The 12,975-nt window shown below is 40.2% G+C and overlaps 1 protein-coding gene across 4 annotated transcripts in view; it reads right to left on the reverse strand.

Annotated features, from left to right (window-relative positions):
• Positions 1 to 1,247: 1,247 nt before the first annotated feature.
• The window catches only part of Ncoa7 (nuclear receptor coactivator 7), a 144,066-nt gene continuing 132,338 nt past the window's right edge, over positions 1,248 to 12,975 (reverse strand). For all 4 annotated transcript variants that reach the window (XM_027398425.2, XM_027398427.2, XM_027398426.2 and 1 more), the window contains exons 12-16: positions 12,503 to 12,640; positions 10,939 to 11,091; positions 4,036 to 4,131; positions 3,568 to 3,641; positions 1,248 to 3,265 (exon numbers count right to left, since the gene is read on the reverse strand). In XM_027398425.2, the coding sequence (XP_027254226.1) occupies positions 3,130 to 3,265; positions 3,568 to 3,641; positions 4,036 to 4,131; positions 10,939 to 11,091; positions 12,503 to 12,640 (597 nt within the window). In that variant the 3' untranslated portion in view covers positions 1,248 to 3,129. The remainder of the gene's footprint in view (positions 3,266 to 3,567; positions 3,642 to 4,035; positions 4,132 to 10,938; positions 11,092 to 12,502; positions 12,641 to 12,975) is intronic.

A 12,975-nucleotide genomic window follows, 5' to 3' on the forward strand; every position in this document is an offset into this window, starting at 1 on the left:
TGGCAGGAGATGGTTGGAGGCACTTTTGACAGTTACACAAAAGGTGATTGTATTACCTTATTTTGAATCTTATGTAAGTACCCTTGGCTTTCTCTCACCCAGTCTTTGGTTGCTGAAGAGAGGATCGCACTATGTCGCCCTGGCTGGTGTGGAACTCGCTATGTAGATCAGGCTGGCCCACTTCTGCCTCCTGTGTACTGGGACTAAAGGCATGTACCACCACACCCAGTCCTCGCTTAAGATTTGGCAAATGTACCTAGGAACTGAGAAATTGGGAGGAAATAAAGACTGCTTGGGGCCTCCATCTGCGGGGCTATGTGGCAGAAGGCAATGAAGTATCCCTGAGGGAAATTAGTGAGTAGGGTGGAATAGATCTAAAAATAAGGAGGTGCAACTTATGGGATAGCAGATTATGAGAATTCTTAAATGTATTATTATAAAGCCAAGAGAGCTGTCTCCAGTAGCTGTAAAAGGAGTAGTTTCCATGAACCGATGAGAGAAATGGAGGGAGCTACAGGAAGTTAAGAGGTAGTTTCCAATGAAAACTGCATCGACTGCAGTTTGCTATTGGTGATTTCCTTTCCCTCTTCCCACTAGCACAAACCCTCAAATAGACATGCATCATCATACTTCAAAGCACTGCGCCTTGGACACATTGCAACTTTACAAACAGAAGGTTTGTGGCAAACAGGTCTATAGACACCATTTTCCCAACAGCCTAGATAATTACTGAGAATTTTAATAACAGAGCAATTTTAAAAATCATTTTTCTTACTATTTTTTAAGTGCATGTTTGTGAGGGTGAGACTGTGAGTGTACCTGTGCATGCACACACATGAGTGCAGTTCCCTGTGGAGGAGTACGGTTTCCCTGAAACTGCAGTGACAGGCAGTTGTGAACTGCCGAACACAGATGCTGGGAAATGGCTCAGGTCCCCAGAAAGAGCAAGAAGCTCTGTTAACTACAGAGCCATCTCTCCAGCTGCAAAATGAAATATTTGTAATTAAAGTATGCACATTATTTTAATCCTTATTCCATTGCATGCTCAATAGACTGTGAGATAGTCTAAACACAATTCTTACAGGGATGATTATATATATATATATATATATATATATATATATATATATATATATATATATATAATAGTGTGACGTGTTTGGTTGCTAGAATGGATCCTGTCATGTCTCTGAGGTAGGGCTGTATCCAATAAATGGGCGATGAATGAATATTCTTTAGGAAAGAAATTCACACTGAATGCATAAATTCCTTTATTGAAAATATTGGGATAGCACTGCATTACATGTAGTTGATATCCATAATGAAGGGTCACACATTCCTGCTCAGACAATACTGTTTTAAATAGAGAATACAGCATCTGGATATGCGCTCACAAGTATAGCGTCATGAACTAAACTAGGTAAGAGTGATCTATCGGCAAAATGGCCATCTTGTTCATAAACAGCATATGGTTACAAATGGCATAAGTGGTGAACATAATCACCACAAGATATTCCTGGGATCTCACCAACTCATGTGTATGAGCAGACCAAGTTCAAATTATGTGTGTTTTAACCAAGAATCTCAATGGGAGAATCTCGGTGAAAAGTGTGCCTGGTCTACAGATTTAAAATTTTAGAGCATTCATTTAAACTAGCATGGAATGGCAGTGAGTATAACAATTGTTGACCTGACAGAGGCCACTGGACAATTTGTTTTCTTATAAGGAGTCTAAAATGGAATAAAACTTTAAAGAAAATATTCTTAATGTAAACAGATATGTAAACACAGTGTGCTAATTTTCCTTTTAATAATCACTGGAGAAATCATTTGTGATAGACTACTTTTCAGCTTTGGCTATTATTTAATTTTTTCCCATTAGTAGTCTTTGGCTTTTATAACAGGGTGGTAATCAACAAGGTTAATAATTTTATTTCTTACTGTTTAAATAAAAGATGTCTTATGGTGTGAAAATGAGTTTCTATTTTAAAAAATAGATTTTCTTTCAATTGTGATATAAATGCAATTCTTTACATTGTTTTCCTCCAATAGAATTCCAGAAACCAAGAAAATTGGTCCAACTTGACATTTTCATCTGACATTAAAAATGGAGAAAATAAACACTCCCCTTTAAAACAGAGGGCTACTCATTAATGTAAACACTTGGAAGGAAACTGTATAAAAAAAACCACAAAGAGAAAATTAAGAAACTAAGTTATTAATACACAATTTCATAAGAAGCAAAACAATCTCTTTTCAGAAGTGGAATTTGTTGTATGTCCACATTCATAAAGGTTCCCGTTTTGATAAACACCAACTTGATAAACTGTGAGAGATGCCATATTCTGCTTCATACAAATGCTTAGGGTGTCAAAGTGTACTTTAAAATCTAAACAAAAAGCTGGTCTATAATAGATCAATGGACATTGACAATGAGCTTTGGAAAATTCATATATAGAGAGATACATAGTCTTAAGACAATAAGACTATCTCACCCTAAATAATCAGGGCAAAAAAATGACTATCAAACTATACAAATCAAAAGAGACTTGTTCCCCAAACATAAACACAAAAGGTACACATTTCTTTATTTCAGGATTTGACACATTAAAAGAAAAAAATGCCAACATATTTCTGACAATATACTAGAAATAATAAATAAAAGAGTTAAAAAGTCAGGTATTCCCTTTAAGTGCCACGTCCTTTCAGTTCTTCTAAATCAGATTCAGCTTTCCATCCATGGCAAACAATAACTATACATTTGGTAAATTATGTTGATAAATACACAAGGCAGGTATATATTTCCACAGTATTTTTTTTCACAGTTACCAAAAATAAAAATTGCATTCAACTCATACATCTATAAACACTCTGTTTTCTCAAGATGTGGATTTGAAAGCAGTGGAAGTCCACAGTCTCTTAACGATCTGGACTTCAGATTTCTGTCTTCAGCATCTGCCCTCAGTGGGTACCTTTCAGAATCTTTCTGCATTGTTATCATGCTCTGAGATGATGGCAGAAAGAAAGCATTGCTGTAGGATGAGGCAGCCAGGGCTGGGGCTCTTCTTCCAGTAAGAGGGCTTGTCTAACCCAGTCTTTTTAATATTATGTGTTAAGGCAGCCTAAATGTCACTCAAATGTCCATACCTCTAGGTCCTGAACTATGAAGTCTTCTTTTTTGGAGAGGATATCATTATTAAAAGTGCTGCAAGAGTTACTGCGTCCATGGTATAAGTCAGCATCTAGCCACAGACCAAACCGTCCCCTGTAACAAGGTTAAAGGAAGAAAGTCACTACATTGACATCTCTCACATGGCATGCTCTCTCTTCCTTTGCCAGGTTTTTTTCCTTCGGGCAATGATAGACAGAACTCTAAACTGCTCACTAATAACAGCAGCTGCAGAGACAAGTCTCCCAGAAAGGACACATAGTCTAAGTCTCTCCAGCACGTTAATAAATCATTATCTTTGATTCTCAGTGCCCCGTGTTAGTGCACTGCTCTAATTAATCTAAGCAAATAGACTAGCTGGGTCAAAACAGAACCTCCCAAAACAACAGGAATCTTACCCTCCACCACCGAGTTCTAAAGAACTGATGTCTCCATTGATAAAATATGAGTTTTCACCACTCCACTTAAAGACCTAGGGCAGAAACACAAAACAACAACAGATATTTCAATGTGGGGAATTAGCGGAGATGACCTCTTGAATAGTCATGCTGTGTGTAAGGTAAACACACCTGTGACTAACGAAGCATTTGACAGGCCACAGTGAGGTCACCAATGGTTATGAAATAGTAAAGACCACTCTACAATGTGTGGGCTCTGACCTTTAGTCTCTTCCTGTATCTCAGACGAGAAACTCCTAAGGTTGACTCTCTGAGTAGTCTGTGTGCTACAGTGATGGAGAACTAGACTCAGAGTAAAGGTGCAGGTGAAATTCAGGGCAGCTGCTATCCTAGTGTCTGGGCACCCCACTTGCCCTGACTGCTGACCACACAACACTAGCCATTCAGGGATTTCACACATCCAGATACCTTGAAATTAGGACTGAAGGTGTAGAGAAAGGTCTCGCCTGTGCCGTAATAGTGGTCACTGAACTTGAAGGGATGAGTTGCATATGCCCCAAATATCTATTCAAAGAAAACAGAAGTTAGTTATTTTCAAAACTAAACTCCCATAGAGAGATTTTCTGAAATATTTTTGACACACTATTGTTCTGAGATCTTATAACTCTTCCAGCAAAGGTTATTGCTAAATTAGAACTCTTAAGTGGGGGGGAAACATCAAACAAAGCAATTACCACAACTCTAACTGGAACCCATGTGGCCAGGCTTCCTGGTACATGGAAAATCCATCAAAGAAGCTCAGAGAATGTATTTGTTAAAAGACTGCTAAGCCAAATATGGAGAGCAACAAAAGGATGAAAGCTATACATGGAAATGAGTGCTTGACAGAACACAATCACGTCTCTAGAATGATTTAGTTTACTTTTGTTTCTTGAGGCAGGGTCTTATAATACAGGATAGGCTAGCTTAAAACTCACGATGTAGCTAGGCTGACCACTAACAGTCCACACATTTTTCTTGCTTTAGCATCTTGAACTTATAGGTGTAAGCCATCATGTCTGGCTTTTTTATGTGTTTTATATGTGAGATCAAGGCTGGACATTTCCCCAAAGAAAACAAACTTTTTTCCCTTTCAGTTTTCCACAATAAGTCATGAAAGTGCTTCAATAACAGATCAGTGTACTTAGTTTGAATGACAAAAACAAACAAACAAACAAACAAAAAAACCACCACCAACAACAAAACAACCAAACCTCTTGGCTTTAAAAGTGTTTACTGTTAGTATTTAGGCATTTGAACTGACCTGCCTTCGGAGTCCTGATATACCCTCAGCTGCTGCCACTAAGAGTACCACCTGCGCCTATTCACTATGTTCCCTTTTAAAAGGGCCCTGCCCCCTCCCTCCCTACCACTCTCCCTCCCTCCCACTCTCCCTCCCTTCCTGCCACCCTCCCTCCCCCTCACTTTCTTTTTTTTCTCTCTCTCTCCTCTGTCTGTCTGTTCCTCTCCCTCTTTCTCTCTTTCTCTTTCTCTGACTCTCTTTACTCTTTCCCACTGCTCCTGTCCCCAGAGACTGGCCTCCCCACTCCCCTTTCCCTTTTTACAATCCTTTCCCCCTAATAAAAACTCCTCTGCTTGAACTCTGTCACATGGCATCTTTCTCGTGCTGCTTTGTTTTAAATTGCAACATTTACATCAGTGATTCTTCTATTTCTTATTGGGAGGTAGGTGAGTAATGTTACAGAATATGGTCAGGTACAGCCTCAGCTTTCTGTCCATCTGTTCCCATCCTAATCAGTATACATGGGTAAGAGTTAGGAGAGGTGGATCTATCTGTATCTATATCTATATCTATATCTATATCTATATCTATATCTATATCTATATCTATATCTATATCTATATAGTCACTCAGTAATTCATGCATCTTCCATTCCAGAGCATACTTGAGAAACATTGCTTTAGTAGAGGTTACCTGAAAATGTTGTACATTTTTTTAAAAACTATACTTTAAATGTGTCAAAATCCCTGTTCTATTTAAAAGACTAAACAGTAGAAATTTCTAACTCTAAATATTTTCATACTTCCTACCCCCAGATTTTCTCTACAACTGCTAAAAACAAAGACAAACAAAATATATTTTGTAATAAAATATAAACAATTATTTTATCTTCTCTTAATAAAAGCATTGGGGCCAGGCAGTGGGGGCTCACACCTTTAATCCCAGCACTTGGGAGGCAGAGGCAGGTGGATCTCTATGGGTTTGAGGCTAGCCTGGTCTACAGAGTGAGTTCCAGGACAGACAGAGCTGCAACACAGAGAAACCCTATCTCAGAAAACCAAAACAGTAATAGTAATGATGATGATGATGATGATGATTATAATGATAATAATAATAAGGAAATTGGAATAAAAAGGGGGCATCTTTTTTTGAGCATGATCTTAAAATATGACAAGTACCAGGTGGGAAATGGGCTCCTTTCAGATGAGTCAATAGGAAATGCTGCTCATGCTCTCCTGCCGTCTACAAAATTCTAAATACTATTTCTCAGCTAAATGTTTTTCAGTGATCATGACAATCTACTTAAGGACTTGAGTAATACCAGGGCAATGTATTGGGTTTGTTGCTCAGGAACTATATAAACAAATATCTATACTCTTTGTTCTATTAATTTATCTAGTGCGAAAGTACATAAAGCAATTTGTACATAATGAAAATCCAATAGATTTAGCAAAAGCAGAAAAAAGAATCCATACAACTAAAGAAAACTGGAAATGATATAATGAAGGTTAATATGATAAAACCTATGAATGTCTTATTGTTCTTTTCTCTAGGCTATTTATTTATTTATTTATTGTGGTATTAAGGATTAAATTTAGGGTCTCACACATCCTAGAAAAGGAGTCCGGATACAGACCTGGCCCTACCACTCGAACCTTTTTTTCCCTTTTTATTTTGAGATAGTTTCATGTGCCCCAAAAGTACCTGCAATTGCAAACCTGAAAGATACGCCTGCCTCTCAACTCAACTCCATTAGCAGATACAAAATAGGAAGTAGTAATCTTAACAGTTTGCTTTGGGTTTGTAATCTATATGGGTACAACATGGGTAACAACAGTATGGTAAATAGTGAGATGGTGAAATACTGCATTATAGGCATGACCTTTATCTGCCTCACCAATGCTGTTAGCATACACTACACTCTATTAATTGCTGAAGATCTGCTATTCTAACAATTCTGTGTGTTATAAATTACTGGATAATTTAGTTTGATTGCTAAGGGGCAGAGATACTGTCCTCAGTGAGTTTCTGAAGTTATCCCAAATTCTAAGATTCTATTTAGCTCTTTTTCAGATTTTTTTCTACTAATCTAGAGATTAAAAACAGTGTAGCTCATTGTCTTCATGGAGAAATCAACTCCTCTCAACTGTTTAGAGCCAAAATGTAATCACTGCTGGGAATACCCTTGGCCTTGAACTTCTGTATACTCATCTAAAGACACACCCCAGCTCCATGGGGAGGGTGTCAGGGCTCCATGTCCTATGGCCAGCCTTTCCTCCTGGAACAAGTTTCTAAACCACTGAACCGGAGCTTCGGCTACACTTCTCAGAAAAACAAATTTGTACTACTAGCCAAGTGCAGGTCTGGCCTTGGCTTGTCTCAGACAATACACATCTAGCGCTGGACCAAGAACAATGGAGCATCCGGTATTCACAACCTGCCATCTCTCTGATGAAGCATCTACCTTGAGTAACGGCAGGGAGGAGGAAAAGGCCTTCTACCTCTAGGCCAGCCTTATCTGCATTTTCATCTCTTGAATGCTGAGCTGGGGAGGGGTATAAGGAGTGCTGGGCACCTGCCCCTGGAAGGGACAGACAACTGGGGCAGAAGAGGGAACCCCAACTTCTGGGCTACACAGTCCCAGAGTAAAACTTCAGGCTTGAGCTGGAGTTGACAGAGGGATGGGAAGTGGGTTGTGTCTCAAGTGCCAAAGAATTTCATTGTTATTACTGAGATTTAGTAGATTTTCTTGAATAAATATTTCTTCATTTGCTGCATGCCTTTAGGACAATTTCCAGGGACTTTAAAGGATGGTTGTTTTTTATGATTCCCAGCAGTCATGGTTCATTCCCTGATTCTGTACAGCTTCTCACTCTCATTCTGAATGTGTAATATTGGCTTCTAATAACTCTGTCATATTCCCACAAACAGCAAAGTCTCCTTATTTCCCAGGGTGGAGGAGCTGGAATGTGCAGAACTAATGTCCAAGTGTCCTCAACTGCTCAAGCATTTTCAGAGCCCAAGATATGCAAGATGCTACTCCAGTTGTTCTCAACTTGTGGGTCATGACCCCCAGAGGAGTTGCATATCAGATAAGATTATGATTATATCAGTTATGATTCATAACAGTAGCAAAATTACATTTAGGAAGTAGCAACAAAATAATTTTATGGTGGGGGGGTCACCACAACATGAGGAACTGTGTTAAAGGGTCACAACATTAGGGAGGTTGAGAACCACTGCTCTACCCTCTGACAAAAGCTAAGCTTCAGCCTCAGGCCTCTGCTATATCACTGCTGGTGGAAAGCTTGGTGAGACTGTGCCTCATTGATACCTTCTCAATGTGGTCCTTTTATTCTTCAAGTTTGATATCACTGCTCAACAGATAGGAAACCAATGTATATTTTTGTAACCAATTTATGGGTCCTGTCATACTTTATCCGAGATATAGCACCTACTTTTTCAAAATTTCATAACTTCCTATGTGACTTCAAACATTTTTATTATTTCAATTTTCATCTTAATTGTACCCATTATTCAGCTTAGATCATTATTAAATAAGATGATATCAACCATGATCTAGTAGCCGTAACAATAATGACAGCACCTCTCCTTTCCATAATTCTTATTATTGCAATAAAGTCATAAAGACTATGTCTTCAGTAACCTCACCAGGACCATAACCTTTTTTATTTATTTTCTGACAGGGTCTCACTGTGTTGCCTTAGCTGGCCTGGAACTCACTTTGTAAACCAGGCTGGCCTTGAACTCACAGAGATTTACTTGTCTCTGACTTCCAAGTACTAGGATTAGATGTTGGTCACATGGTTATATTTCTCAGTTGCATTCCTCATTCAGGCAAGTTAGTTGACAGGACAGAGAGCTATGCTTCACAGTTAAGATGCTCCATGAGCAATACAGGTTGAGCAACATGAATCTGAAAACTGAATTTTCCGAGTGCCAACATGATACCATAAATAGAAAAATTTGCACTGAGAACCTGTTTCATGAGCAAAATTATGAAAACTCTCTCTGTGTGTATGTATGTATAGGTGTGTGTATGAGTGTTATTGTGAAGCAACTGTGATACCATCCCTAAGATATTTCCTTATACATATACAAATATTCCATGACTCCCCCAGATCCAAATTTTAAAACATTTTATCTCAAGAAGTTTGGATGAAGAATGTCCAACCTGAGATGTCCTGTACTGTTGGTGCTCCATTCCATCTTGGCTCAATGGCAGAGAGTTCAAAAACTGTCCTTAGTAAGTCACCAGTCCTAAACGCCAAAGGCGTGGCTACAGTAGGATGTTTCATCTTGGTCTTGGGTGTCTTATTCTAAATAACAACAGACCTAGTCTGAGGTGTGGTTATTCCTGACCCTGAAGGCCAGGTTAGGAGAAGTTGACTCTACTGTGTGGTTACTGAATCCTTGGAGAAATGATGAAGAAAAGTCTGTTTGTTCTGTATACATGATACCATGTCCCCCTTTTTGGTTAAGGTATATAAGAGTGGTAAAGAATAAACTCAGGGCGCATTCAGTATTAACCGAATCTACCCTCCTGACATCTATTCTGTGTCTCCCCCTTTTCCTTTAACTCCTTTAGCTAGCCTTTCTTTAGTCCACACTCCCCCTTTAAGGTACGAACCTCAGGCTGCCTGGCTGTATCTGACTGCAGCCCTGAAAAGACAGCTTCCCACACTGTACATAACAGGTGCTGATTAGCCATAACCTGTCTAGATGAATTAATTAGTTAATGATCTTGCAATGTAACAGCATGATTGAGCAGTAAATGGCAGCAGTCTGCACATATCCCATGCACAATGCAAGATGATTTGAAGGAGGAGGCAATGGTGTAGAACCGATGGGCACTACCCTGCTCGAACACCTCATAGAAAGGGCACCCACCACACAGGTAAGAGGAGTATCAGGAAAGGATTTCCCATGGCTGCTGAGCCACTGGACCCCACCAGAGCCAGCACAAAGATGCTTGACTATCCCCCACCCAGGAAGCAATATCAATGGGCACTAGCTCTGGGAAAAGTTCCTTGGGGAAAAGCTCTGGTATGTCATGGGGATTGTCTTTGCAATTATACACTTGGCTGCCCCTAACTTCCAGCTTTAAATAGCTGTAGGTTATTGCTTTCTACTTCATGGTCACCACAGGGAGAAGATTCCTTAGGATGCAATCACTCCCTTTCTTTAGATTAGAATTTCAAATACGTCAGCAAAGAAAAACAAGAAGAGATGGACATAAAGCAAGAATGGCAAAACCCATTTAGCTACTGTTGACTATTCTTTTTTTCCCCTGAGGGTTTTTCTGTATAGCCCTGGAACTCTCTGTGTTGACCAAGCTAGCCTCGAACTCACAGAGATCCCCCTGCCTCTGCCTCCCAAGTGCTGGGATTTAAACATTACCTGGCCTGATGGATAGTCTTCAAATTTATCAATGAGACACCTTTTAGGTGGGGATATTGTTCAGTTAGCAGAGTTTGTCTGGCATGCATATGGCCCTGGGATTGATCCCTAACACCATACAACCAGCTGAGTTGCAAATACTAATTATCTTAGCACTCAGGAGGTAGAAGTAGATGATGGGGGTGTCCTTCTATTTGCTGCGAATATTTGTTTCTCTTATTGGTTGATGAATAAATGCTGATTGGCCAGTAGTCAGGCAGAAAGTATGGGCAGGGCTAACCAGACTAGGAGAATTCTGGGAGGAGGAAAGGCAGGGAACAGTCACCAGAAAGACACACCATGTAGCTATTGGGAAGGTAGGATGCCTGGGCATTCTCTGGGAAGATAAGGTCATGTGAAAATACATAGGTTAATAGTTATGTGTTAATAATTAAGAGAGAGCTAGACAATAAGAAGCCTGAGTCATTGGCTACACAGCTTATAATTAATATAAGTCTCTGTGTGCTTATTTAGGAACTAAACAGCTGCAGGAATGGGGGGACAGAAACTTCTGTCAACAGGTAGGAGGATCAGAAGTTCAAAAGCACCTTAGGTTATATAGCCTGAGCTACATGTGACCCTAGTTCCAGAACAACACCCATGCTCTCTGTGAGAGGAACAGGCCTCACCTGGTTATCCATGTCTTTGATGACCAGTAGAACAGGACTATCTAAAGATGCTGATTTCCTGTAGAGAGTTTTCAAGCTTGTTCCATGTTCTATTGTGCTGTATGCCAGTCTCCATGGATAGCCTTGTACCCTGGCTGGAAGGCATCGGGCTAGCTGCCAATCCAAGGAAGGAAATACAAAAGGGCATCTTAACCACTCATCAGTCATGAACCAGTGCATTAAATAAGTGCCTGTGGCACAAACTAAAGAATCACTTACTTATATCTTGACCTATTTTGCCCTGGCAAACATTTGCTACCACTGGCCAAGAAAAAGAAGGGAAATCTGGACAGTGTTTTCCTTGGCCAGGATGCTGCCCAGAAGATGAGTCACTCACTCAGAGTCTGATTGTGGGCTTCCAAAGTCATCCTGCAGTCCTGTGTTTCTCACTGATAAGACACATACTCTGAGACACATCTTCTGAGGTGATCTGGAGTAATTTGAATGTCTCAGAAAATTCTTACACAAACCAGCCGAGCTGCAATGTCACTAGTTGGTTATGTGTGCATCACAGAGCAAAGTGTCCCTATTTATTAGTGCATGTCTGTGCATGTCTGTACATCTGAAGACTCCCACAGATCAAGCTGGCCAAAGGGGTATTAACTAGACATTGTCTTTCCTTTATAATCCAAGTAGGCTTTTATCATTTTCTATTTTCCAGTTCTAGTTTGCATGGGCTTGAGTCTGCTACTGACTACAGTGTTCTGCAGATCAATGAAGAGCAGGTGTTTTCCGTGAGAGTTCAGAGGCACTTTGTTCACCTGACTCTGACATCTCTCATGTATATTCAGCTTAAGCTTAGCTTCGATAAATACTAATAAAGAGTATCTCCTCAAGAAACATTATCAAAGCAGTTAGGAAATGCAATGTATTCAAGCATTGGAAGTCAGCTCCACCGGCAACATGAAGACCACCTCTATAGCTGTCTGGCCAAGCCTCTGGGCTCACCTGGTTTGAGTCTTTAAGGTTTTGAACATTCATGTCCTTAAGCTAACTGGTGAGAAAAGTAAGAGATACCATATCCAGCTTACTGAGCACATAGCGTTTCACAAAATTCAAGTGGCAGACTTTCAGAAAGCACAAAGCATACATACGCACAGAATTCTAGAGAAAGGAAAATATTTCCTAAAGGCAGGTGGTGTGTTCATCACCAAGCAAGAAAGTTCACATGCTTTATTACTTTTTTAAAAATTAAGCTTAATAAATTAAATTAAAGCCACTTCTACTAGCTAGGATAAAGTTGGATCCTTTTTAAGTGCATTAGGACTATGGGAGATCTCATCCATTTTTTATGTTAAGAAATGGCCTTCTCTTCAGGTTTGGAAGGAGGATGTGGAGGTCTTGTCAAGCTTCCCACATTCCCAGGAAGGCTATGGGGAAGGCTGCTGTGATTTTTCCTAAGAGGGAAAGGATTGGTGCCTGTGGTTAGGCTCTGTATCTCCACTTGCTCCCCTGGCTGTTTCACTGATGGCCATGGGCCAAGGACACTTTTTGAGACCATGGAAGATCCCTATGGGAAATCCACCTGCTCAACGTGCATGTTCTCCAGGAGCGCGCTGTGGGGCTGCAGGATGGGCAGCCCCTCTTCTTCCTCCTCCTCCTCCTCCTCCTCATAGTAGCTGCAAGTGCTCTTCCTGCGTTTTGCCTCTTCAACAGTGATGATCTGAAGTGAGGACAAAAGCAACCCAATGTAGAAGACGAGATGCACTTTCCCCCAAACTACCCCAGCACACAGCTGACTGGAAAGGTGGAGTGCTGGGTAGCAGGAGACAAACAGAAAGGGGCTTTGGGGAAATGACTAATTTTCAAATGCAGAACAAATGCAGAATTTAAACCGCGACAGCTGAGCATTTAGTATGCATGATTTAAAGTCACAAGCTTTTCATTTTTCCTTTTGCTGTTGCTTGCTCAGAACTGTGTGTGCAACCCCAACACAGTTTACAGCCTTGAAAATACTTAAGTCAGGTTCTCTTAGCCTGTGTGTACACATTTAAATTG

This window comes from Cricetulus griseus, chromosome 2, assembly GCF_003668045.3.
Source record: "Cricetulus griseus strain 17A/GY chromosome 2, alternate assembly CriGri-PICRH-1.0, whole genome shotgun sequence".
Lineage (NCBI taxonomy): Eukaryota > Metazoa > Chordata > Mammalia > Rodentia > Cricetidae > Cricetulus > Cricetulus griseus.